The sequence below is a fragment of the Aythya ferina genome, assembly GCF_964211825.1.
Source record: "Aythya ferina genome assembly, chromosome: 14".
In the NCBI taxonomy this organism is placed as follows: Eukaryota; Metazoa; Chordata; class Aves; order Anseriformes; family Anatidae; genus Aythya; species Aythya ferina.
This window is the reverse complement of record NC_140312.1, coordinates 13,698,146-13,723,939: the sequence shown is the minus strand read 5'-3', so window position 1 is coordinate 13,723,939 and position 25,794 is coordinate 13,698,146. Positions and strand designations below refer to the sequence as shown.

The 25,794-nt window shown below is 49.4% G+C and overlaps 1 protein-coding gene across 3 annotated transcripts in view; it reads left to right on the top strand.

The window, feature by feature from the left end:
• Window positions 1-717: 717 nt before the first annotated feature.
• Window positions 718-25,794, top strand: part of FGF18 (fibroblast growth factor 18) — a 69,577-nt gene continuing 44,500 nt past the window's right edge. The window contains exons 1-4 of one of the 3 annotated variants that reach the window (XM_084535474.1): window positions 718-903; window positions 1,241-1,277; window positions 18,744-18,881; window positions 25,584-25,764. In XM_084535474.1, the coding sequence (XP_084391600.1) occupies window positions 872-903; window positions 1,241-1,277; window positions 18,744-18,881; window positions 25,584-25,764 (388 nt within the window). In that variant the 5' untranslated portion in view covers window positions 718-871. Of the gene's footprint in view, window positions 904-1,240; window positions 1,278-12,859; window positions 12,978-18,743; window positions 18,882-25,583; window positions 25,765-25,794 lie in introns of those variants that run through there. The other 2 variants (XM_084535476.1, XM_084535475.1) reach the window with 2 other exon arrangements.

The following is a 25,794-nucleotide window of genomic DNA, read 5'->3' as shown; positions in this document are numbered from 1 at the left end:
TGCCGGAGCGCGCCGGGCAGGGCGCTCCGCGGGGACACCCCCGGGGGATGCTCGGGGGGCTGGGGGGGCCGGGGGGGGATGCCCCTGCCCGGTGTGGGTGGTGATGGGGAGCCCGGGGGGGTCCGGGGGCTGCCACCCGCCCGGTGCTCACCGAGGACGCGCCGCGCTCCCGGCCGCGCCGAGGTAAGACCCCCACCAGGACCCCCCCCCAAACGGGTGCGCAGCGGGCTGCCCCCCCTCCTCCCCCCCCATTATTTAATTGTTTTCGGGGTTTTCCTCGCGGCTCGGGCTCTGCCCGCTCCGTCGTGCCCCGCTCCCTTTCTCCGTGTTTTTATTTTTTTTATTTTTTTTTTCCTTATTTTTTTTTTTGTAATACTTTTCACGCTTTCCCAGCCCTCCCAGCTGGGCTGTGCTCCCCCCTCCTCCCCCCCCCCCTTTTATTTTTCACCGCAGCGGCCGTGCCGAGCGCTCCTCGCGGGGCTCCCCGGCCGGGCACCGCCTCCGCACCCCGCTCCGCTCCGCACCATGCCCGGGGAGGGGGCGCGGAGCCGCGGGGAGGCTTCAGCCGGCTCGGGGCGGGGGGGGGGGGGGAGCGGCGGGGGGGCACGGGCTGACGATCGGAAGTTCCTGACAATAAGCACCTTCATCCCCCCCAAAGGCGGAGAGAGAGAGGGAGAGGAGGAGGAGAGACAGGGGGAGAGGAGAGCTGATGCCTGAGCGAGTCACTCGGCGGAGGCAAGGCGGGCGGTACCACAACTTCCAGCGGTGCGGAGCGGAGCGGAGCCTGCCGGCCGGATCGCTCCCATGTCAGGGCGGTGGGGGGCTGCACTCCGCTAGCGGCAAGCCACCGACCTCCCCCTCTCCTCCAGCGATGTATTCACTGCTCTCCGCCTGCACTTGCCTGTAAGGATTACGGCATCTTTTTTTTTTTTTTTTTTTTTTTTTTCCTCCTTTTTTTTTTTTTAATATATACATATATAAAAATATTTTTATTTTTTCTTATTTTTTTTTAATTGCTTTTCTTTTTCAAACTTTCCTTTTGGAGGCTCCGGTTGCGTTTTCCTCGCGATCAGGTGGGAATGGGGAGCCGAGCCTTTTCATGCGCAGAGCATCGAGCTGCGCCGTTTAAAAAAAAAAAAAAAAAAAATCGCAAAGAAAAACAAAGCAAAAAAAAAAATCCGACTTTAACCATTTTACCGCATCATTTGATCTTTTGTTGCTTTTTTTTTCTCCTCTCCAGATGTTTACATTTCCTGCTGCTGTGCTTTCAGGTACAGGTACGTGTCCTTTCTGTCCTCTTTCGCTTTTGGTTGTAAAAAAGAAACAAAGGCGGCGTGCTGACCTCGGAGTGCCAGGCAGTTTTGGCTGGGGCTTTCACTTTTCTTCCCCCTCTAGTTTTTATAGCCGCATTAAAATGATCCCCACGCCAGATGCTGGAGTGGCACTTGCCCTGGGAGCTGAGCCGCTTTCCAGTGGCCACTCGGTGCTCGGCGGGCTGGGGCGCAGCCGGGCGCCGGTAGCCTGCGTTAGCGGGATCCTCTGGAGTGCATTAGCCTGGCTAATGATGTGAGAGGCAGTGTTGGACTCTCCTCCTCGCACAACGTTGATTGATGCACTTGCCTTGGAATAGCAGGCGCTCTCCTGCTCGCCCTATTTTCATTTTTATTTATTTTTTTCTTCTTCGTAGGGAACTTACTCCCAAAAACTGATACTTTGAAAAACACGACTTTCCCTAGCCAGGAGAAGGAGGCTGCGCGCTCCCTCCCCATTATTCAGGAGAACGCAATCCAAGCCCGATCCTGCCTTTGATCCTGCCTCGGCAGGAACGCAGCCGCTGGAGGAGCACCCGTGGGACGGGGACGGGTGGTCGCTGCCCCCCGGCAGCACTGGGGCTCCCCAGGGTGCTGCTTCCAGGGATGCCCACCTGCGGGGTGGGCAGGGCAGGTGCCGTGTCCCCGTCACCTCCCAGCCGGTGTCCCTTGGGCTGGGGGCTGCTCGTGCCACCCCTGGCCCTGCACCGAGTTTTGGCTAGGGTTGCACCTGCTCATCCTCCAGCCAGGCAGGGTCTGGGCAAAGCATGGTCATGGGTTTGGGAGGGGGCTTCATCCCCCCGGCCAAGCCTAAACCCAACCAGCCCCTTCCCTGCTCCCTTCCTCTAAAAAAAAAAAAAAAATCAGATTATTTTTTTCCCCCCTCATCCCCCCTGAAAATTGTGGCTCGAACATAAAACCAGCGGAGCAGCCTCCTCGTCGGGAGGGGTTCCACAGCTGTAAATTACCCTGTGGTTGGGAGGCGTTCGTTGCGTTGCTCCAGTGCATTTTTTTGTTGATGTTTTTCTTTTTTTTTTCCTTTTTTTTTTTTTTTTTTTTTTTTTTCCAAACCCGAGGAATAACAGGCTGCGCAGGGCTCGCAGCGATGGCACCCTTTGCAGTAGGGAGACGTTTTTTTGCGATTGTGTGGTAACTGAAGTTAATCAGCCCTCCAGCCCCCTCCCTCTCCCCTTCCCTTCGGTGCTTTTAGTGAATCAGGAAAAGTTTGGCTCTCTGCCTGGAAAGCACTTGCTAAAATCTGATCTCTTACTTCAGCAGCCTTAAAACTTGGGAAGTTATTGGCATTTATACAGTTGGAGCTTGCAGGCTTCCAAAGCAATAAAATAATATAAAAAAAAAAAGTCAGTCCGCGCTCTCGTGCTATTAGAACCATACTTTCTCGATTTTTTTTTTTTCTTTTTAGTGCTGATTTTGCAGCATTTTGCGGGATTTGCCGCTCAGCTTCGCCCCGGCCGGGCGCTGCGGGGCCGGGGGGCGGCGGGTCCCGGCGGGTGCCGCGGCGCGAGGCGAGCTCTTACGGCGCTGAGCGTGGGGAGCCAAAACACGAGATTAGTCATACTCAAGGGCCTTCGAGTGAGTGTTTACAGTATTAATGGTAGATGAAAAGATGTGAACGCTGTAAGTTTTTATTGCCCATTCTGTTACACTTTCTTTCTGGATTTATTCACGGGATTACATGTTTTGAGCCTGAATGGGAGCGAGGGATTATAGGATTTCTTTTATAATGATCAGTTTGGGTAGGAGTTAGCCTTTGGTGAACTGGAGCAAATTAATGCATCGCTTAGGTTTAATATTTATTTAGGCTGGAGGAAGTTGTTTGGTTTTGCTTAAAGGGCTCTGCGTTGTGCTGGGGAGGTTTAGGAGCGGATTATATTCTCAGGGTGGATGGATTATATTCGAAGGCCGGCTCTCACCTCCCCTCGTTGCCGTGAGCAGCGGGTCGTCCTGCCTGCTGGCTCCAGCACCGCGCTCCTGGGCTGCTGAGCATCACCCTGTGGCTCTGCATGGGAAGGTGACAGGACCTGGGGCAGTGCCGGGGGTTTTGTGCCCATGGTTCCTCGTGCAGGAGGATTTGTGCAAGGTGGCATCGCCGCTCGCCTGCAGGCTGGAAGCGTCCCTGAAAGCACCAAGGCCCCTGCCTGACCCACGCTGGTGTTTCTACATGGGGAAGCATCACCTGTGGGTGGGTCACGGGGTGGTGAGGACACGGGGGGCTTTGGGAACAAGATTTAGGCTTGTGGAGGAGTTGGGCTCCTCTAGGGCATCCCATGTCAGAGGGGATCACAGCTCTGCCCACAGCAGCGAGCATCCCTGCGCTGCATCCCCTCCAGGTAGGGCTGTGAGGAGCGTGGCTCCTTCTCCATCCACATCCCCATCTTGGGCAGTTGCTCTGCTGCCTGGGGATGCTGCAGTCCCAAAAGCAGCTCTAGGCAGGAGGGGCAGCGGGTGTCCTTGGGGACACTGGAGAGATCACTTGACTCGTGCAGCTTTCTTTCAGGGATGACCCCATGCAGGTCACTGACTGCTGGCACTTCCCCTTGGCGTTCTCCAGTGGAGTTCTCCCGCTGCTGTCTCGCACTTTCAGGTGTGATTTGTTCTCCCCACACTCATCTCTCTGTGCATCCTGGTGCGGTTTTGGGTTTGGTTTTGGGGGCAGCACAGCCAAGAAGCCCGCGATGCATCCTGTGTCTCTGAGCACCCTGGGGACGTGTTACTGTCCATGTGGCTGACGGGTCACCACGTTATGCTGGCTCTGGCAGCCCCGAGGATGATGGCATTGGGACCGTGTCACCTTTGGGAGCTCCTCACCTCGAACGAGGCCAGCTGAACCACAGGGGGCCAGGGCTGGGAGCTGCCAGCTCTCCTGGACCCGCGCTGCCTCCAGCGCAGCAGCAGCAGCAGTGCCAGCACGGGCTGCCTGGCCGTGCCGCTCCCCTGCCCCGGTAAACCTCGGCGTGCTCTTCTACACGACGTGCATCTGTCTTAAATTATGGAGAGGTCCCCGATAGGGCCAAATCCTTTGCTTTTACGGCTCTTCTAGGTTAAGATCCAGCTTTGGAATCTGATCCAGAAGCAAACAGGAGGTCAGAGGAGTGCACAAGGCAGCACCGTGCTATTTTCACATCTGCTGTTGTTGTGTAAGAGGAAGGCTGCTGCGTGCTATGCCAATAGTAACTTATGTTTCTCCTAAGCTCCTGTGCAGCTACAGACAGTTATTGTTTGGGGCTTTGTAAAGTGAGACATGGAGAAGCGTTGCTTCCACACGTTCAGCGAGCCAGATCCTGCGGTCTGGCCGGGCTGCGCGCAGCACATGTCAGAGGCATGAGTCTGCCGAGCGGCAGCGACGGGGCCGCTTCTCCCCCGGCTCTGCGCCGGTCCCTGAGGGCCGCCAGTGCCACCAGAACAAAGCAGGCACGGGGACAGGCTCCGGGGGCTGGGGAGAGATGAGATGCCATGGTTGTCATCTCTGCTCAGCTGGGACTGTGACCATCACCAGCAACTTCAGCACCGAGCTGTCCTGCTGTGCTGCGTTACCCCATGAGCTCCTCCACGGGGGTGCTGACGGGTAGCTTTAGTGGCGCTGGTGTGAAGGACAAAATGTGCTAACGGTGGTCTTGGAAAGGCTGAGAATGGGCTGAGCTCGAGCAGGAAAATCTTATGTTGAGTTTTCTGGTCACAGCAACTCTCAATTATTAGGCAGCGAGAGCTCAGGAGGAACTGCACGAGCAAAACCTGCTGGAGCTGGAAGCGGAGGAGCTCGGTGGTAGGGAGAGCACGGCCCCAGCAGGGGATGGAGCTGGTGGTGCCGTGTGTGCGGCTCCGTGCTCAGGGCTGGGTGCTCGGGGTGGACGAAACACCCACTTGCATGGCTCCGTGGCTGTCCTGCAGCTAGCCTGCAGCCCGAGCAGGCAGGGGCTGACCGCATATTGAATCACAGGTTCTTGTTTTAAATCCCTTGCTCTCAAGGAAATGACCGTGCTTGCTTGCCACAAGTGATTTTTTTATTTCATTATTTTTCCTGCTGACTCACCGCTCTGCTCTAGGAAACGCAGCATCCTGAACCTGCCCCTCGTGCCCTGCTTCTGTCTGGGTCTTTGGAGACGCTCGGGCTCTGGAGAAATGGGAGGCAGCGTGGAGCAGGCAGAGCCAAGCGTGCATGCTTCAGTATTTTGGGGCTTGGTGGTTTCTGTGTGTGTTGTGGCAAAGCAGAGCTGCTGCTCAGATGCTTCCATCTCCAAACATATATTGCGGCTTGCATTGAGCTTTCAAAGCTCTGGAGATGTGCGGGGTGGTTCAAGGAAACAAGGAAGGGCTTGGCCATTGTTGAGGTGAGCGTGCAGGAGAGAATAGTATTTGGGGGGTTGGGGGGGTCCAATTTCCCTGTCCACGATCGCTGGACATGCTGTGGGGTTGTAGCTGATCTGTATTTTATCTTCTATATTGCAGCTGGCATGAACAAAACTGGATGGAGGTGAACGATGCTGGGGTTTGAAGGGATGCTTGCTTAACGGCTGCTTGTGCGGCAGCTTGGCTGTAAGGTAGCAAATAAGGACAGAAAAGAGTGGAAGGGGCAGGGCTGATGCTTCCCGAGCACTGTGGGTGCATTTTTGGATATAGGGATGCTGCTGAAGGCAGGGGGGGCAGCCGAGGGTCTGTCAGAGCTCAGGTGTGATCACCAGCATTGCCAGGACTCACCAGCATCAGCAGCAACCCGGGATGTTTTATTTTGCTGTAGGCTGATAATACCAGGCTGGCTTTCTGTAGGCTGTGATGTGAACACAGCTGAGCAAGTGGCTCTTGCTCCGTGAAGGCGTCTGAACTCGAGAGAAAGTCTCCCCTGGGGTTAAAAGTCCTTCTTCTGGATCTGTGACCTCCTTCCTGGACCCTCGGAGCATTTTTATGGGTCTCTTCCTTTCCTCAGAAGCTGGGAAAACCCCTACTGCGTGCTCTCCTCTCCTCCCTACCAGCGATATCTTCCTGTGCTTTGACTTCTCCCAGATTTGGATGCTTTTGATATCAGTTTTGATAAGAGCAGGTGAAAAAATGTTTTCAGGGAACTGCAATATTTCAGAAGGAGCCATCTGCCTTCTTGTGGTGCCTGTGTACAGGCGTGTGAGGGCAGACTCCAGCCTGGCTTCCGTGGGCATCCTGACCCCTGCTCGTCACGGGAGGAGTGATGAGGCTCACGGCAGCAGCTCATCTCTCTTGGGGAGCCACCGACCAGCCACGGGGACAAGGAGGGTTTTCCTGTGGGTTTCTGAGCCCCCTGCACCTTTTTGTGGTGGTGGGGCTGGGGTTTGGCCCTCTCCTGGCTTTCTGAGGCTCGGTCCTGCAGGTGGGAGCGGGCATTGTGCAGAGCCACGCATCTCCCTGCTTGCAGCATCTCTTGGGACGCCCACTGAGGATTAGGCATCCAGAGAAGTAGCTGGAGGGGAAATAAGAAAAAAAAAACAAAAAAAAACAACAACAACAAAAAAAAAACATAGAAAAGACCGTCTGAGTCTGCCAAAGTATTTTCTTATTGGCATTCAGCAGCCTTGCCATAGCATGAAGAGAGAAAGAAAGGAGAACAGAGAGAGGAAGGAGGAGGCTTAGCCTGTCATGGTCTGTGTGCTTTCTTTTGTGAGAGCTCCTCGCCGCGCCGGTGTCTGCGGTGGGTGGGAGCGGACGTGCCGATCCCCCCGGGGGGGTGTGGGGCTGAGCCCCCGCTCCTGCCAGCTCCCTTGGAGGGCAGCCTCCCCTCGGCCTCCTCCCTGCCTCTCCTGCCTGGGCTGACAACTGGATTTTGAGCTAAAATGCGTGGCAGTGCTTCCCCCTTAGTGGAGAGACATCCTCCCGGGTGGGCACCGATACGCCCTGCTCGCTGCCCACAGTGGTGTTCCCATGAGCATGCCTGCCTCCTCCTGTGGCCTGCTGGAGAAGGGTTCAGGTGGAGAAATAAGAAATGTGTCGCTCTGCTCCAACACTCCTTGGGAAACGCTTCCTTATGGTGTGACAGCAGCATCCTCTGTAGATAGGTGCTGTTTGCTTGGCTGCTTCGCAGCTCAAGTGGTGCTCGCCCCGTCCAGGGTGATGCTGGCAGAGGTGAGCTTTGCTCTGGAGGAAACAGGCAGAGCTGCGGGTGCTGGCTGACCACAGCTCACCCGAGGGTGCTTGAAATGGGATAGAAAGTGCTCAGCGGGGAGCAGTGCAGGGTGGGAGGGTGCAGCGGGTCCTGCAGCTGTGCTGCCCGGGAATTAAAGGCAATGAGGCAGAGCCCAGCCCTGGGGCTCGTACCGCACCACCGAGATTAAAGGTGAGGAAGTGCTTTCCTGGGCTGGGCTAATTGGGGCAGATTTGGCTGGCCCTGGGCATCCTAAAAGCCTGCAGGAGAGCTCTGGACATAGGGACAAAATGAGGCAGGTGGAAGCATAGCTCGTTGTCCTGCAGCTTTGCTGACTGTGTGGTTTGGAGGGGCTGCATTCAGCAAACAGCAGGGGGATGGCACCAAAGGGGAGTGAAGTGGGACGCGGTGTGCCCTATGAGCCTCCTGGTAACGTTTTATACCACAGGTCACCTAGAGATTGATCACTAGATCTTGGTGAATTTCCCAGGGCGCTTCATGTTGCATCTGTACAAATACCAGAGCGCAGCAATTAATTAATAGTGGATTGCTTGTCCTGCAAGGTATTTCCAGTGCTGCTTCTTCCTCCCAGCTCCTCTTTCTCCTTCTGTGTATTTCTCATCCTCCTGTCTTTCCTGCTAAAATACCATCTTTGGCATCATTTTCAAGGACAGCTTGTTAAAAAGCTGGTGTATCTTTTGCAATATCCTGAGCTACCCTCCTGCAGCAAAGCAGAATTAACACAACTGCAGCAGGCAATGGTGAGCCCATCAAATAACAAGGTTTGCGGTGTGTGCCCTGGGCATAGCTGGTGGGTTGTGTTTCCCCAAACCCTGGGAATACAAATTAGAAAATAGGGTGAAAGTCAATGCTGGTAGAAGGGCTTTTTGCTAATTCTCTGTTGCTATTAATCCATTTGAAGAGTCTTTGGTTGCTGATGAGAATTTGCTCAGACGGCAAGGAGTGGCGTCTTGGTTTGGTTCCTCCCTGCCACCCACACCTGGCATTGAAGTGCTGGGATTTTTTTCCCCCAGAATGGGACTGACCCCGTTTCTGAGCTGAGAACCCCTCCTTCTATGCACGCCTTGGGCAATACGTTAACCGAGCCTCTCTTTGGGCTTGTCCTGTTGAATTATCTCCGCGACAGAGATGATGCTGAACAGATGCTAGTACTGTCTGGATTCAAACCGTAAGCAGAATGTTACCCAGTTGTATGAAAGTACTAACCCATAGCTGGTGGGGTGTGCACTCGGTTTCCAGCCACGATTTACAACTGTAAAATGAAAGCTGATTTTCACCCCGTAAGCTGCCAGGCCTTAGGGTTACAATACTGCACGAGCAGCATCAGCCCCTAGCTGTGACGCCGCACTGTAAGACTGCACGGCACGGGTCTGTATTGATTATCTGTAAAATAAATTATGATGTATGTAGTGCAGGTTTCTGACCCCGTGGTCGTGACCTTACAGCGATTGGTGAGACTTCCGACCAGCTGAGATCAGAACGGCAAGCGGCCCCCCAGCAATCAATAGGAAAGCCAGTGGGGCTGGCTGTGGGGGCCTTTCCTAGGAATACTGTGCTGCGTGTGCCTGGTGCCGTTATCCAGGCGATTCTTTTGCAAACTCTGTCTTGAATTCCATGGGAAGCCCTGTCGGATTTTGCTGCTGCGTGACAAGCTGGCATAACTGCAGGGAAAGACAGTATCATCAGCAAATCTGATGGGCTTGGGGCTGGGCAGGGAGCTGTGGGGCTGCTGGGGGGATTTGTGTGGGGTCGTGCTCGCTTCTGATCCCGCAGTGTGAGCATCGCGGTGATCTGCAGGGGAAGCAAATAGATGGGAATAGTCTGCCAGAGAGGCAGAGGAGTTTCTTTCTGGCTGTTTATATTGAAAGAGTAGATAATATGAATTTAATTGCCCTTTGAATTTAGCAAACAAGAAAATGGAATTTACTTGTGTGGTTCTCGTTTCTGTCTGGGAGCATGATTTCCCCGGTGCGTGCCGTAGCGGTGCGTGCCAAGAGGCTGAGTAACACCGGGTCAAGCAGCGGGTTTGTCTAACAAAACCTGCGCTAGCTCCGGCTGAGCTCGCAGAGCTGTGACCTTAGCTGGGTGGCAGCCCAGGAAGGAGGGGATCTGTAGGCATTCCCAGCCCAATTGGGGGGCTGTTGGTGCTTTTTCATTGCTGGTCCCAAATGCTGGTGCCGGCAGGACTCCCACCCATCCCGCAGGTTCCCTTGCAGAAGGATGCTCGGTGAGCACAGGGATGGGGACATCTGGGATGAGGCACGGGGCTTTATGGCATCCTGGTGACACAGGCACAAATGCTGGGGTGTCGGAGGAAGGAATCACCGGGGAACCTCAGGCTTTATGGCAGAAAGTCCCTTTCTGGAGGCTGGTGGTGGGTGCAGCAAAGTGTGTTGGGTCTCCTTGGTATAGGCAGGCTGTGCGGGGCTGCAGCAGCCCAAACTTTTTGTGCCTAATGATTATAATACCTCCTTTTTTTTTTTCCCTATTTGAAACATTTCAAAAAAGATTTATATTCAGAAACTGTTGAGAGTTGTTCCCTGAAAACAGGAAACCTGCAATGCAAAGCTGATTAGAAACAAACAAAACTTTTCCCGGCTCACCAAAGCGGAAAAATAAGAAATTGTATTTGTCCGGCATTTGCAGTGTCAAGATTTCCGTGCAGGAGCGCAGCTAATAGAGATCAGTACAAATCTTGTATTAGAAAACAAACCACGCTTTCATTTCTGGCCCCAGGCTCACATGTTTGTTATATCTGATCCCGAAGGCAGATTGACAGTTTGGTTTGGATTAAATTCAACACATGGTTTGTACTGTACGTTTGATAAGGCTCAATATTAATCTGATTTTTTTAATGCCATCTTTAGTATATTAGCAGCAGAATTGTCTGTCCTAGGAATATTTTTGCAGTGTAACCATTGAAGAATTCATTTCTGGAGGGAAGATGAAATTACTGATTTTAAAAACTCTCAAGGTTCTACGTAAAGTTGAAACTCATTAACTCCGCTAAGCTTGACATGACCTGGTCAGGTTTCCAGCTATTTTATTAACTGATATAGAGAGAGTTTCCTTTAAATATAGTTGGAAAGGCAGCAGAGGGGGTGGCTGGCTCACTGGGAGGCATCAGAGCAGGTTTCTGTAGTTTTCCCCCCATGCCAAGCACCGCCTCGTTGCTCTGGTTAGCTGGGAATGGAGATCCTTCCCATTTGCACCTGTAGGCTTGTGAGCTCAGGCTTCCTCATGGAAGTTGTTGGCATTGCCAATGTCCATGGGCACCTGAATGCCCGGCTGTGTGGCGTCCCAAGGGTGGGCTTCCAGGTGCATTGGCCTATTAGGTACAAGTAGGTGTTTATTTGTACATTATATATTTGTTATGTTGATAAACGGGCTTCGCTCCCTACTGCAAAGCCTGTTAAGCCCAAGTCATTCGTCATTGCTCAGCTCACTAGAAAGGAAGCGGGGGAAGGAAACATCCAAGATTTGGGAACGAGGAGGGCTGAACGAGAAGAGAAAAAAGGCAGGGGAGGGATTGCTAGTGGCCTTTGAAATCCGCAGTCAGCAGCTGTTGGTCTGGGAAGGCGGCTGCGAAGCTCTGCGCTCGCTGCAGGAAGCAGGAGCCCACTGTGGCTAGTCCTGGGGTGAGCTCGGTCCCACAGCTCGTGCTTGCAGTGGGGACGGAGGTTGGCCTTGTCCCATGGGTGCCCTCGTTTGGCAGTGGGGTGCTGTGTGCTGCCCGCAGCCGTCGGCGCTGGTGAGCCCGAGGTGTCCCCAGCCTGATGCGGAGCGCGTCGGGCTCGCGTCCGCACAATCAGCCTGGCCCCTTCCTTCCCTGGCAGCCGAATGGTTTATTGATTTCTTTGGCCCGCTTGCCCCCACCTATTCAGAAATAATGACCCTTCCACCCCAACTCTAAATCATCCCAGCCTGGCTCACCCGTAAAGCCCTCTAATCTTTTTGGGTTGTTGTTGGTATTTATGCTTGTGGAGGTTTATGATCTGTCGGCGCTGGCTGCTGAAATGCTTTATTTATCCATACTCTGGGCCACACAGGGAGCGTCCTTATTCTGGTATCATGTTCAGGATGCTGTAGTTAAGGTTTGTGTCAGCACTTCCATGCACAAACCTTGTTATTCAGGGGTTTTGCAACTCTGTGGAAAAGAAAACCAGCAACCTGGCAGAGGGATCGAAGGCTCAAAGGCGCAGATGAAAACCCAACAACCCACTGCCCATTTAGGGATTATTAGATGGGCAACCTCTTTCCTCAAGGAAAATAGCCAAAAACATCCTCCTCCTTTGGTTGGATTTTTTAAAAAGAAAACCCTCTTTTGTGTGCTTGTATTTGTGTCGGATGGGGAAAACACAGCGAGGTGAGGCGCAGACTGGAAGCCTCCCCAGATAGTTAAAAATAAACGTCCAGCCCATTCAGAACAAAACCAGCCCACTCCGAACAAGTCGTCTGAGTGCTGCTGAAGGTGGAGCACTTGGAAGAGCACATCAGTGGTGCGTGCCTTGTCTCACTTGTCTCATCCAAGGGCTGGGTTCAGCAGGCAGAGTTGTAGAGATGCAGTACTCAGGACTGCCTAGCTAGGTATCAGCTTGAAAAAATAGGAATAAAAAATGAAAAAATAGGAAGAAAAAAGCCACTCCACTTTCAATGGAGCTTCCCTTTGCAGCTTCTTGGGTTCCTAAGACACGGTTTACATCCTACCTCTGCACGGTGCTGTCCAGGAGCAGGCTGTGGGGCAGTTAGCCAGGTTCCCATCCGATCTGCAGGGGGCTGGTGGCTGCAGAGGACGTGGGGTGGCTGCTGCTGCGTGCCTTCGCCCAGCCACGTCCTGCCCGCTGCTCCCGACAGTAGGCAACACTCTGTGTAAGCCTGATTTATTGCCACGTTAGCACGGGAGCTGGTGGGCTTGTAAATTACTTGGAGATCTCTTGATAATATAGGGAGCGTGGTGTAAACAGGGGAGATAATGGAGCTTGAAAATAACTTTTGGGGAAAGCAAACTTTCCGTGCTGTTAGCAGATACGTGGTGCTGGCTGTGCTGGAGGAAGAGCGCAGAGTAGCCCAGGCAGGGTATTTTTTATTGCTCTCTCTTTATGGTTGATGGGTTTTGCAGGCAGAGCAGAGTTGATAACTCCAAGTAAAAAATGCCTGCAGAGCCCGTTATCCCAAGGCAGCAGGCTCGGGGGTGATTTGTTTAAGCAGACTTGCAAGCAGGAGCAGGCAGCGATAAATACCCTCGGGCTTCATCAGAAAGGAGACGCTGTGGCAGCAGGGCTTTAAAGGGAAGCCGGGAGCATCAAATGCATGCTCAGTGCTCCTGTTAGCACTGCCCATCATGCCAGCTCAGTACCTGCTAAAGTAGTGCTGCAGAGGTGCTTGTCTCACCTCTGGGATGGTGGCAGCAGGTTTGCAGTGTGCTTTGAGATGGGATGGCCCTGGAGAAATGCTCTTAAGTGGAAAAGGCGGTTGTTAGTGAAAATCAATTAAACTCATTAAATAGAACTGGGTCTTCCCAGGTAAGCAGATTTGAAGAGATTTATTTAAAAGTAGTAACACATCTTCAAATGGAAACTGGATCTGTCCATCGCCTGCTTCAGCAGGTTCCTGCAGGGATGCCTTTGGGGTTCAGAAAGCTCCGCTGTGCGGCACGGTTCATGGAATTGCTTTGTTTGCCTTGCGAAACCTTACAGCAAGATCAAGGCAAAATATCTCCCACACAAAGACGATGGAAACTTTACATCTTATGTTTCAAATAAGTGAATTACTGATCAAAATCAGCTCTGGAAAGCCCTGTTCCAGAAATAACTTGCAAGATTTTTGCAGATAAAGAAATTTCTCATGTACACAGGCAGAGGATTATGCAGGACAGACCCTAACATTGCAGGTGCTTGGTCACGGTAATGTGGGGAAAGGAAAAGGAAACTCATTGGCAAAGTGTGTGGCTGAAACAGGTGCTCAGCTCCACGGCTGTGACTTCATAAATTGCAATTTATTTTTAGGCGAATTGCTGGTCTGCTCCACTTTTCACCCTGATTAATCTTCCTCCAGTGTTGTTACCACAGGACCTTGCTTTATCCAAGTCCCTGGTGGCTGCGGAGAGCTCCAGGGGCTGGTTCCTGCAGTGCTGTGCGGGGTGAGGCTGAAGAGGCTGCCTCAGGCTGGGCATCCCCATTGGGCATTGACTTGTCTCTGAAAGAGATCAGCCCAGAGAGACAGGGCTTCTCTCCCTCAATAACAGGCCTCATCAGGCTGGTATTCAGGAAACACACTGGGGCTGCTGTGCATTACCAGTTTCCAGTGATGCTTTGGTAGTTTCCATAAAATGGATTTGATCCTTGCCTCGAACCTGCAGACACCTCCATTCAGAGCAGAGACAGCAGGAGTGGAGGTGATCCTCAGCTGCAGGCACCTGTAGGAAAACAGAAACAGAAAACAGAAACTTGAGATGTAGGGAGGGAAGGGGACGAGTTATACGAAGGCTTTGGCATCTCAAACAGCTAATGCCAGCCCGTCCAAAAAGTAGGCGTGAAAAAATAAAAATCGCATGCAGGCTGGCAGAGACGAAGGTAAGGCAGAAGGGAGGTATCGGCAGCACAAATTAATTAGCTTCCCAGTGAAACGGCTCCTGCAGTTCCAGAAAATCCCCAGATTGGCCTCCAGGTACTGTTAGATGAATTAACCCTCCCGTCCTTGCCCACAGCTGTTTTCTTACATTCCAGAGCTGTGTAGATGCTGCCGAATCATGGGGTGACACCTGAGCAGGTCCCTTTCCACTTGGCAGCTGTCCCATGTCAGGTCATTGTGTTATCTTGCCAGAATAAGCAGGAGTGGGACTGTCTGCAGCTTAGTGAAAGGTTTCCAGAGGAAATGTGATAGAGGAGAAGTGGCACAGGATAATTCGATAGGGTCTCCAGCATCCTCACCGCTGAATCAGCAGAGAAATGGGAGCTGTGTGCTTTTGGAGAAGCCACCTTTCACGTGAGATGGGTGCTGGTGGCTAATAGCTGTCTCCTTGGGCAGTAGCTCCCATCTCTGTTTCCTTTGTAAATTCAGTAGAAAAAGGAGTTCTGGAAATGCTGCCCTAAACTTGTGTGTGCTGTCGGCAGTTGCCATGCTTTACCCTAGAGGGAGTTGCTTTTCTGCAGTGGGAGCAGGGACCTGTGTGTTCCTTGGACGATGTCAAGGGACGGGGATGAAAGGAGCTACCTGGGTAAACACCAGATCCCTGCTGCTGTGCTGCCACTGCAAATATTTATTTCTTTTCTGGGGAGATCAGTCTCTGGTGATCGTCTGTCTCCTCCTGACAGTGGTGTTTTACTGAGCATCACTTGCATTTCCCGTGTCTTGGGCTTTTGCTACTGTTTTTGTGGAGGTCCCAGCGGGGCTGGCATTGAGCAGAAGAGCCAGAGACGTTACTTCGGACCCGATGGGCTTGTGCTTTAAAGCGTCACTGTAACTCCTACAGAGGAATGACTGCCTTTTTCCAGGGTTATCTGACCTGTTTCAGGGTAGTGTGCTTGGGGTTTCTTCTCTTTATTGCTGCAAAACAGCAGGCCACACAGGTTCATGCATGGCTGGAGCATCTGCCCCAGAAAGATGTGCCTGCTGATGGAGGGGAGGAGAGAAAAGCTCAGGACTGTTTTGAATTTGGTATTTTTTTTTTTATATCATTTGAAGAGATGAACAATTTGTTTGTAAGTATTTTTAGTGGGGTGTGTGTGTAGCTTTTGTCCCAGAACACCCTGCATTGAGGACTGCCCTGGTTTCCACCTCAGCCTGCTGGCGTGGCCAGCCCGGGCTCCTCTGCTGCTGTGTGCCAAGCGGGGCACTGCAGCTGCTTGAGCCAGGCATGAATTTGGGGCCACGCGGCCAGCAGCACCCTGGGATGGGCAGCAGGGCAGGGGCAGCCCTATTGTTGTTGTTTTTGCCTTTTGTAGAGATGCCCACGCTTTTTGTGAAGGCACTCCCTGTTGTTTGGGGGCAGTTGTTTGCTGCTTCTGGGTCTGCTTCAAAATCGCCTCCTTCATGGCTCCTGGTGCAGGTGATCTGTGCGTGGGCTCAGGGGTTTCTGTGCTGCTGCCGTGCTGGGCACCAGATTTGCTTGGTGAGTGCGTTTTAGGCTGAAGAGACTTGGCATTTTATTCTCCAGGTTTTGTTTTCTGAATGCACATTTCAACTGTTCAGAAACACTGAGAAACAACTACTTGCAGCAGTCTGAATTGCTGGCTAGTTTTCATTCCTGCATATCAGGGCAGTTTATTTCAGCGTGAGTATTTTCTCCCTAATGAAAAGAAACATTTTTGTTGTCGTTGTTGTTAGCAAAGGCAGTTGTAGTATGGCAAGCTCCCCGAATCCAACTGCTGGCGTTGTGGATCCGGGATTTCAGAGGTTGACTGAGGCTGTTTTGCAAAGCCTGGTTACTGTTTTCTTTGCAGCAGTATCCATGCCACGAGGGAGGGCTGCTCTGGTGATGGCAGGGGGACATAAGCATGAATCTACTTCCAAAAAATACATCCTGGTGCTAGCAGTGGTGGCAGTAGCACAGAGCCATGGGTCACCCGTGGCTCCTGCAGAGCTCGGAGCATGTTGCCACTGATCAGCTAGGAGCTTCAGCTTCTGAAGTGATGGTGCTTCTGCTATCTCCTATGCCTACAGTGACAGTGCCATACTGTGTCTTGCTCACAAGTCCCATGGGACCCACTTTCAGTGACGTCCCTGGCGCTCTGAAAGCCAGCGCAGTCGGTCTGAGCTGGGAATGTAGAGTGTGTGGTGAATTAATGAATGCCGAAACTTCCTCCTGTGAGTGCACCCTGTGGAAGGCACGGTGGGAAGGTGGGAAATTGTTCTGGGTTTTGTTTTGCCCTCATTGAACTTGCAGGTGTCGGAAATAACTGTGGTGAAGCTGCAACAATAGGAGCTTAGCTATTGCCCAGCAAAAACCATCTGGGGAATAATTAAAGCAGGAGATTTCAGTGTTAAAGGGGAGTACTTTGGAAAGCTCAAGCTTGTGAAAGCAGTGATTTTTGCAGATCAGTACTGTTGGGAAGCCTGTTGTAATGTAACGCATCCTCTAGAGCCAATCCTGTCTTCTCTGCAAGGGCTGCATGGCACAGGCTGGGTTTAATCTCCATTGTGGGAAGCATCCAGAGCACTGTAAGTGCAGTGAGGTCATGGTCCCGGTGACATTTAAGTGCTTCAGCTGGCACCACAGTTTGGGTTGCCATGATCACACCCTCTCCAGAATGGAGAACTAGAGTCACTTAACAAATTCATATTTCAGGCTTCCACCTGCAATGTGGTGAATCTTTTTTTTTTTTTTTTTTTTTTTTTTTTTTTCCTAGAGAACCTAATTGCTATGAATGATGCTCTGAGCTGCAGAGCTGAGCTCCTGCAGATCCACCTGGGTGCGCGGAGTCCTGCAGTGACTCCTCAGAGCTGGCCCTTGCCTGTGACATCTTGGGGAGAGGCGATGCCAGAGAGAGGGCAGCGCAGGAGGACTTGGTTTTAACGTCCCTTGCTGAGACCTTCCTTGTGCTCTGTTTTCATGAAGCTGCCACGAGCTTGTGCAGCGCCAGGTCGGACCTGTCGCCGCTGACCTTCCAGCAGGGAAGGCTCCCTCGCAAATGCTGGGCAGCGGCTGCTGGAAGGCAACTTTCTGCCAGTAACAGTGGAAGTCAGGAGGACCACCCAGTTCTGATAAGGGCAATTTAGAAAGGAAGGAGAAGATTGTGAAAAGAGGGGCAAAGGGGCACAAAGGGGGGGGGGGGGGGGGGAGAAAAAGAACAAAATGAAGATCAAGACTGCTGTTAAACACACTGCCTGCGAGGGAGGTCTTGATCGTGCCTTTTCTAATCTAGAGCCAGCAAGGATTGCATTAACAGCTTCAACGCCATGGAACAAATTAATCCCTGATGTAATTGAAATCGGTGAGGTCTCACAATAGGTGAGTTTGACCCAGTGGGATAGAAATAGAACAAGTATTGGAATGAAGTAGTGAAATGAAGTCACACTGTTAAGACACTGGTATTTCATTCCTAGAAACAAAGGCCAGACAAATGCAGAGAATACACGGCTCTGCTGGGCATGGTTGAAAGCTGCTCAATAATATCAAGCTTTGAAGGGATATTTCTGTGCAGGGAGGAAGTATGTAGGAGAGATATAACAAGCATTAGAAAGAAAGACAAAGAAAGGAAGAAAGAAAAAGCCCTGCTTGCTCATTGACTGGTAGCTGTAGTAAAATTAACACCAATCCTGAAGAAGAAGAAAAAATTACAACTGGAGAAAAATAAAAAGTTAAGGTCTGAATTGTGTTTGCAGAGAATCTAGTTATGGTAAAAGGCAGTGTCCTGCAGATAGCCATGTGGTTGAGATACATGGGAATGGTTTGCTTTGGTTAATGGAGGTAATGGGAACTGATCCCATGGGGAAAGAGGTTCCTTATGGTCCTGGTAGCTCAGTAAGCAGGAAGCTCAGTCTTGGTCCCTTTGGCACTGCCATGTTGTGGCACAACGCAGGCTATTGTGGAGGGAAGAGTGGATGCTGAAGGGGTGGGCTTGCCCTTGCATATGGTTGAGCTGCTGCTTTTGGTAATGTATTAACAATGTCACTTGCATTGCAGGTAGTGAACTGGTTTTGAATCAGTGAGAACAGGCAGATGGAGGGATGTGGAGGATGCTGCTGGTGGTGTATGTCTGATAGAACTGCACTGCAGCAAAACTTGGGTGCTGAGCTTTGCTCCGGTGGCAGCACTGGCTGGAGAGGCCTGGTCCTGCCAGCCTTCCCACCCCTTTCCTTTCCTGGTTTTACACAGCGTGGCTGTTTCTTTACATCATTAATCAAGGCTGAAACCCTGTTCTTCCCCAGACTGAACCATTTCCCTGGGTGGAACGAGTTTAAAATGTCACCATCTAGCAAATGGTGTGTTTTCACAGTCCTGGCTGAGATTCAGCCCATCATCAAAAGGAGAAGCTTGGTTTTCTCGAAGGCATCATCGTCTTTCTCTAGAAAGCAGCCAAGTACTCAGTGATAGGCCATAAAACATTTGCTTCCTCAGGCCTTCTCAGGTTCCAGTTTTTTGGCACTTCCTCGTGGTTTTGTGCCGCACTCAGCAATACTGCCGTCCGGCATCGGGTCGGTGGGCACTTTGCTTTCAGACAGGCAGAGGATGCCGAGGGGGGCAGCCGGGCTGCTCTGGGGTGGGGGCTGGTGTGGGGAGTGGGCATGGGGCGGTCGGCGAGGAGAGCGGGCGAACACGGCCGTACTTGGCTTTCTTCCTTCCCCAGCATGGCGAAATGAAGGCTGGGAGGAGAGCGGAGAAAGGGAGCAGCCTGAATGCATCACAAGGAGAAGCGCAAGGGGGAAAAGTGTTGTTCAAGCTCAAGGACGCTGTTGGTACAAGAATAAATAGACGTAAACTGGACGTAAGTACACAAGTTAGAGAATTTATGACATAGAGCATTAGCAAAGTCTGGTCCTAAAACAACCTTATAAGGAAACAACCCCCCCCAAAATGGTTTATAACTCAATTTGTGAATGGGCTATGCAGTAATGTAGCTCTTGTGAATTGAGATTATTTGGCTTTTAAATAGGACATTCATGTTTTCACCAAAGAACAACAACAACCCCATCCCCCCAGAACAAAACAACAACAACAAAAAAGTCAAATACTTTGTAAGCATCATGGGTCTTTTGTGGAGTCTGGGAGTCTTGTGTCTGTGTTGTTTGAATAACCAATTCCTTGGTGCACCATGCTGCCCTTTCTTACTGGGCATCCTGTAGGGTACATGGGCATCGTTCAAGGTGACATCTGCCAGGACTGAGAGTGACTTAGCTTTTTTGAGATTTATTTTTCAAGGAAAAGTTACTGTTCTGTGAATAGCAGAAGGAAGTCACTTTGTAAAACAACAATGAAACAAAAATCTAAATTATTGTGTTATTGTGAAAGGTTTACGTAACATTTGTGCCATCCTGGCAGTGTTGCATCATAGCCTCTCTCCTGTTGGATGCACAGAGATTTGCTCTGAAGTGCTCTCTCCCTTTGCTTAGGGTTCCTGCATGGGGCACTTTGTTAGATTAATTTCCAAAAAAGCACAGAGAAGTGAGTACCTCAAAGCAGTCCACATCCATGTATGTCTTGCTTTGAACTGGGCTGTATAATGTGAATGTAACAACATTCTGGCTGTGGATTGACTTTGCAGTTAAGAATAAGAAAAAACAGCAAATAAGGAATGCATTATGTTTCACTGTATGTCAAAGAATGACTGTCATGGTGAGCTAGCAAATCTCGTAATTGGCATAGAGGAATTTTGCCAAAGTCATGGAAGCAAAGCGGTTTGTTACTTGCCTTTGCAGACTTGAGAGAGATCTGTCTTGGATATCCTCTTGTTGACCTTATTAAGTTAACTTTCATGTGTTTAGAAGGTCATGGAAAAAAATCATTAATATTAGGTTGATTTGATGGCTGAAAGGTAATAAGTATTTCCTGCTTATCAGATTGGGTTTTGAAAGGACTTTGAGTTGCTTGATTTGTTTATCTTTTGAAATCAGTAAGGCCCTCAGTGAGAGGGATTTTGTATTTCTAGTTCAGTTTGGGGAATGACATATGGTTTGCTCTCTGATGAGGCTTGGAGACTCTGTACGATAAAAAGCAAAAAATCAGGAAATTCTGAAGTCCAGCTCCCAGCTAATTTGGCCATGCTGTGGGCCTTGGACATCTAATGCTGTAACGCTTTATGACATGAACAATAACATATTAACATTCCCTTTTACCGGAAAGCTAAAAATAGAAAATGAAGACTGTGCAGAGGTTGGTTGAATGGAAAGCCAAATCCCGTAAACATGGTTTGGCACCGTAAGGATTTCATTGACCTTGGCGGGGCTTTGATTGCTTGCAGTTCAAAACAACGTGGTGGTGTTTTCAGAATTGTGGCATGAGCTTGTGTAGGACTAACAACACGGTGTTGCTGTCAGAGGTTTTTGTGATTCTTGACTGTTTCTTGGATTACTTAATGCTGAAACCCTAGGCAGCATCAGCAAAATTGTCTTTCCCTGCCCTCCATCTGGGATTTAACAAATATGATAGTCATTCCTTAAGCTGATGGATCGTTGTAAAGTTATTTCAAATGAAATCCAGTCATTGTTGGAAAGCCGTTCCACAAAAAAAGCACTGAAAATTTCCCACTGTAGTCTGTCAGAAGACGGATTAGACGTTACTTCTAGTTTCTGTGACTGTTTGAGTAGGAGTTAAGACTAAACGGACCTACTTTGAATGCTTCGGTAAGTAAAACAGAAAGCAAAGAGAAGGGAGAGCTGCTTATTTTCAGAAGTGAACATATTTCTGGTGAGGCATTTTAGATGCATCAGTTGCTTGAGGTGATTTTTTTTTCCTCAAAAGGACTGCTATTTATTCCATTGCATAAACTTCTATATTGCCAACTGTATTTCTGGTATGCTGTTGTAGCTGTGTATTATTGCTGAAAAATGTAGTGATAAATAAATGGATGAAGAACTGTTTGGAAAGGAAAATAAAGGAAGAATACAAATGAAAATGAATGTGATGCTGTTAGACTTTGCAGACTATAAGCAGCAGGCAGAGAACTAGATGGAGCTAAATGACACCTGCTCCTCGGAGATGCTAAAATTGTCCCCCATAGGTAGTGAATACCAGGTGAATAGATTTGCAGAATAGACCACAATACAATGCCAAATAGCAACAAAATGCTGGAGGAGATAAAGTAATGTAAGAAATCCTTTTCTGTTTCAAGAGAATGTAAGTCATGTTCCTGGTCTGGAGCTAGAAGATGCAATTAGCCGTTGATTTTGGAAAGCTGTTGTGATGAACTTTGGATTTTTAGGTTTGCTACTGCGGGCAGTAAGGATATTTCAGCAGTTCTGATCTGATGCTGCAAATTTACTTTCCTGCTGGCATGTAACACTGCTGGGTGCCCCCAGACGGCTCACATGCAGGTGCTTGGCCCAGGGCCTCATCTATGGTTCGTTGAAGTGAACGGAAAAGCAATGGTAATTTCCAGGGAGTTGGGTTATGTGCTTTTTTCAGGATCTGCAGTTACAAAGTGGTTAGTGTGGATGATCAGATTAAAAGGCAAAAGTGGTCATTTTGTGTGTAATGTTTTCTATGCAGTAATGACACATTAATGGTTTTTTTTTTTTTTTTTTTAAAAAAAAAAGATTTCATTTTGCTTTGGTGAATACAACTTAAAGCCCTAAAGTTTTAAAGTGTGGCTAGGACTTGAAGACATTATTTGTTTTTGTGTGGTTGTGATTGTTACAAAAATATATTTAGGGGTGAATGGACTTGGTTTTAGGTGACTTTGAGTGAGTGCTGGCGATCAGTTACCGAAGGATGCATATGTTACTACTTTTTTTTTGAGATTTATGAAGGAGAGCCACTCTTATGGTATATATAAATGGACCTCCTTATCTCAGTAAAGTTAGCTGCTTGAGGGAGTATACTCTTTAGGGCAGGGATACTGTGAGAATGGATTGCAGCAATGATCAAATAGGTTTTATCTCATGAAATCAACACTGCATGAAATTTTATTTTAGAATATTGATACTCTTTGCTGTGGGCCAGATGCAGCCCAGGCTGGCACAGCTAATTCACTTTGGCTATGCTCCAGCAGAGCATCCTGTTTCAACAGAGTGATTAAGCATGTGCTTATCTTTAAGCGCACAGCTAAATCCCAGTGATTCACTGCTTCTCTGCATCAGGGCTTCTTGACCAGGGGGACAGGTCAGCCACAAGGAGAGAACTTGCATCTCCACCTTCCTTTTTCAGGATTTCTTCCCCTGCTTTAGAGCTAGGCTTGTAACGTCAGGGGCAGAGTGGCACAGGCCTGGATGGCCCTGCTGGTGGGCCAGTGTCCCCAGCTGATCCCTGCCAGGCCACTTCTGTGCTTGGATGAGCTGCTGGGTGCTGGAGTTAAGCTGCATGCCCAGCCAGGCCTTCAGCTGGGGGGAGCCCTGTTCTGGGGAGAAATAGTTGACTTCATCCCACTGCATAAAAGCTTACCCTTCTCGAGCTGGGAGGAAGCGCTTTATTATCTGGTTGTCATGCAGTGCCATGCAGGACAGTTGTGAGAAACATGTTTGGAGCTGTTTCCAGCACAAGGTGGCTCCATGCATGGCCCAGAAGCCATGTGTGCACTTTGGCTACAGGCTGGGGCCTTCATGGTGCAAGTGCTTGAGCTCCAGGTGAACGCAGCTCATCTCCTCTAGTGAGAAACCTCTTAAGGAGGTTGCTTTGGCAAGTTAAAAGTCTTTCACTGAAAGACCTTGTGTTATATGTGGTGACATGGGTACGGTCAGGGAGGATCAGGGCCTTTGAGGATGGTCCTGGGCCTTGTCCTAGCATGCCCCAGGGCTTCATCCTTGTGAATTTGTGGGAAAGGGCTTAGGGACGAAAGCTGTTAGGTACGGATAGGAGACCAGACACAGCAAAGGAAAAGTGTGGGGATGCTGGTCCACCCTGAAGGTGTTTCAGTGCAAAGAGACAATTAAAACACGTTTTGGAAAATAGATCGCCTTTTCTATTTGAAGTTTCCAAGAAAGCAAAACAACCTTCCCTTCCCCCTACTTCAAATCCCACCTGTTTTGTTTTTTCCTAGAAAAAATGTGAAATTCATTAACATGTGGTGAAAGCAATGGAGCGACGTCATCTTGATTTAAAATCTGTTTTAAATCTTAGAATGGTGAAGCCAGAATCTTAACTGCAAATAGCCTTGCTTTTGTGGGTATGAGGCAGACTGTTGACATTATTTGAACATCTCTATTTTTAGTAGGTCAGCATCCTTTGTAACAATATTATTTGAAAAGAAAGCAAGAAGAAATGTAGGAAGAAAAAAAAATTAATATTATTCATGTTAAAAGCCAAATCCTGCTTGCTTTACTCAAAGGGTAGCTCTGGTGACCCTGGAGAGGGAAGTAAGCAGAGCTTGGCTCAAGCAAAGGCTCAGCTCTGCTAGCCTCATGCCATGTCCTCTTGGCAGGTGCAAGGGCTAGGCGTGCTCTTGCTTCTTGCTGTGCTGTTTGCTGGGAGTGGGAAATGTTGCTGCTATTACTTGTGTGATTCTTGCCCATCACTTCTGTCATCCTGCTGACTGTCTGTTTAGACACAGCATCACCTTGAATCTTCGCTCTGCAGCGTGTGTGTCCAGCTCCTGCAGTCTCCTTTTGACTTCTGACAGTAAAATAAGAGAGTTAAATAGGTTTCTCTCCTAGGACTTGGGATTCAAATAGCATAAACACAGCATTTAATAAGGGCAGCAAAGGCAATTCTGTAACATCCCTGTGAACCTCATTGCTGTTGCCACCGTGTTGAATATAATGTTTTTGTTTGTGTTGCTTAGTGAAGGTCTGGTGCTAAGCAGCACTGCCAGCCTGAAGTTTTCCTCCTGCTGCTGATCTGTGTGTCTACTTGATAATTGGAAAAGCTAAAAAGTTCTTTTGAAGTTTTGACTTTTAGTGAGTATTTGGTTATTTGGCTTCGAAGTACTTGCTGGTATGAGACGACAGATGTAGGAGGCTTAAGAGGGTCTATATTCAGTGCTTTGACCACTTGCTCTCATGTGTTTTAGCTCAGAATGGACCTTTACAAGACTTATTGACTCCTTTTCATTTTCATCGTGAGCTCCATCCACCCACTAATATATCAGAACATTGCTGCTTTCAGGCTAGAAGGACAAGCGTGCTGTAGCTGGAATGTGTTAGGAGTAGAAGTAGTAAGTCCTGCTAGGAAAAAGTGTCATTCCTTTGCCAGCCCCAAACCTAGGTAATATTAAATTCCCGTGGGATTCTTCTTGCGGATTTCATCTCTTACATGCAAGTGGTACAAAGCATTAGAACTCATCAACAATGAGTAAGCTTTGAACATTATTTGTCATGGTCAAATTAAAAATTGCCTGTTCTGTGGTAGTGTTCTTGTGTGCTTCTCAATAATATTTTGCTGCTTTTGGTTTCTGAATTATTTATTATACTGTGAAGGGAGTCTGTCAACAAAATATTGTCTGTTTGTTGGATTTGTATGGGCAGCATGGTCACAGTGGTGCAAAAGCTCTCAGGGCAGATCATGGAGTGATTTCTGGTCTTTTGTATTGTTTGGGTGTGAAGTGCTTTTGGGTGTGTGCTGCTGAAACCTCCCAGTCGGGAGGGCCTTCTTGAGAGCATCTTGGTTGCCTGGTCCTCTGACCTTGGGCAAGCTGGGATGACTCTAAAGCAAAAGCAGGAATCCTGTTTCAGTGTTTCTTGGGAACCGTAAGTTGAGATTGGAAACAGTATCTCCAGAGAAGGGCAGATATGGCTGAGAAAGTTTCTTGTAATATTTTAAGGTTGTAGTTAACTAAGGTTAATTTAATCTATTGGCCAGAAAAAACACAGGAAGAGCCGCAAGTGCCCAGAACCCCGCTGGTAATGACCTCTCTGCTGGACGTGTCAGTTGTGCTCTTGCTGGTCCAAATGATCTCTCCCTGACTTGGAGTGGACAAAGATGCAGCAATCGACCTTCAGCAGTGATCAGGCTTCACTAAAGCAAAGCTGGAAACAAACATGCTGAAGAGGGCCCACAAACAAATGGCACTTTTATCATACTAGATTTTATGCCTGTGTGTAGCTAGAATCCAGTCTACTAACATCGGCATAAATAGGTTTTTCCCTTGACTTCTTCCCTGCCATTAATCCATGCAGCTGCTGAAGGTGAAGCACAAATTTTCTGAAATGGAATTGTCAGTCCCCTTTCTCCCATACATGTCTGCGTAACTTGGTAGAGTCTATGCATATGCAAAAGCGAGCCTAATTTATGGTCAGTGTGGCTGACCAGGATTAAATCAAAGCAAGACCGAGCAGAAGTTTTTACTCAGAAAACCCCCCACAGTTTGATTGTAAAAATCCAGGTTTGGTTTACTGTCTAGAGCCAGCTCTGGATAGAATTACATTTTGAGTGCCTGATACCGCGGCCTCGACTGTCAAGTGAAGGCCAGCCAAATCTAAGTCGTCTTGCGCCATGTGCCCTTTGGCAGGTTGATGCGTAATCTTTCTATCCAAGATGCTTATTTTGTTTCATAGTTTATTCTGTTCTCTTTCTCCCCCACCCTCCTTTCTGCTTTCAGATGTTTGTTGCCGAGGAGAATGTAGATTTTCGGATACATGTGGAGAACCAAACGCGAGCAAGGGACGATGTGAGCAGGAAGCAGCTCCGGCTCTATCAGCTCTACAGCAGGACAAGCGGGAAACACATCCAAGTGCTGGGCAGGAGGATCAGTGCCAAAGGAGAAGATGGAGATAAATATGGTAAGAATATTTACTAGGATCCCCCAGACT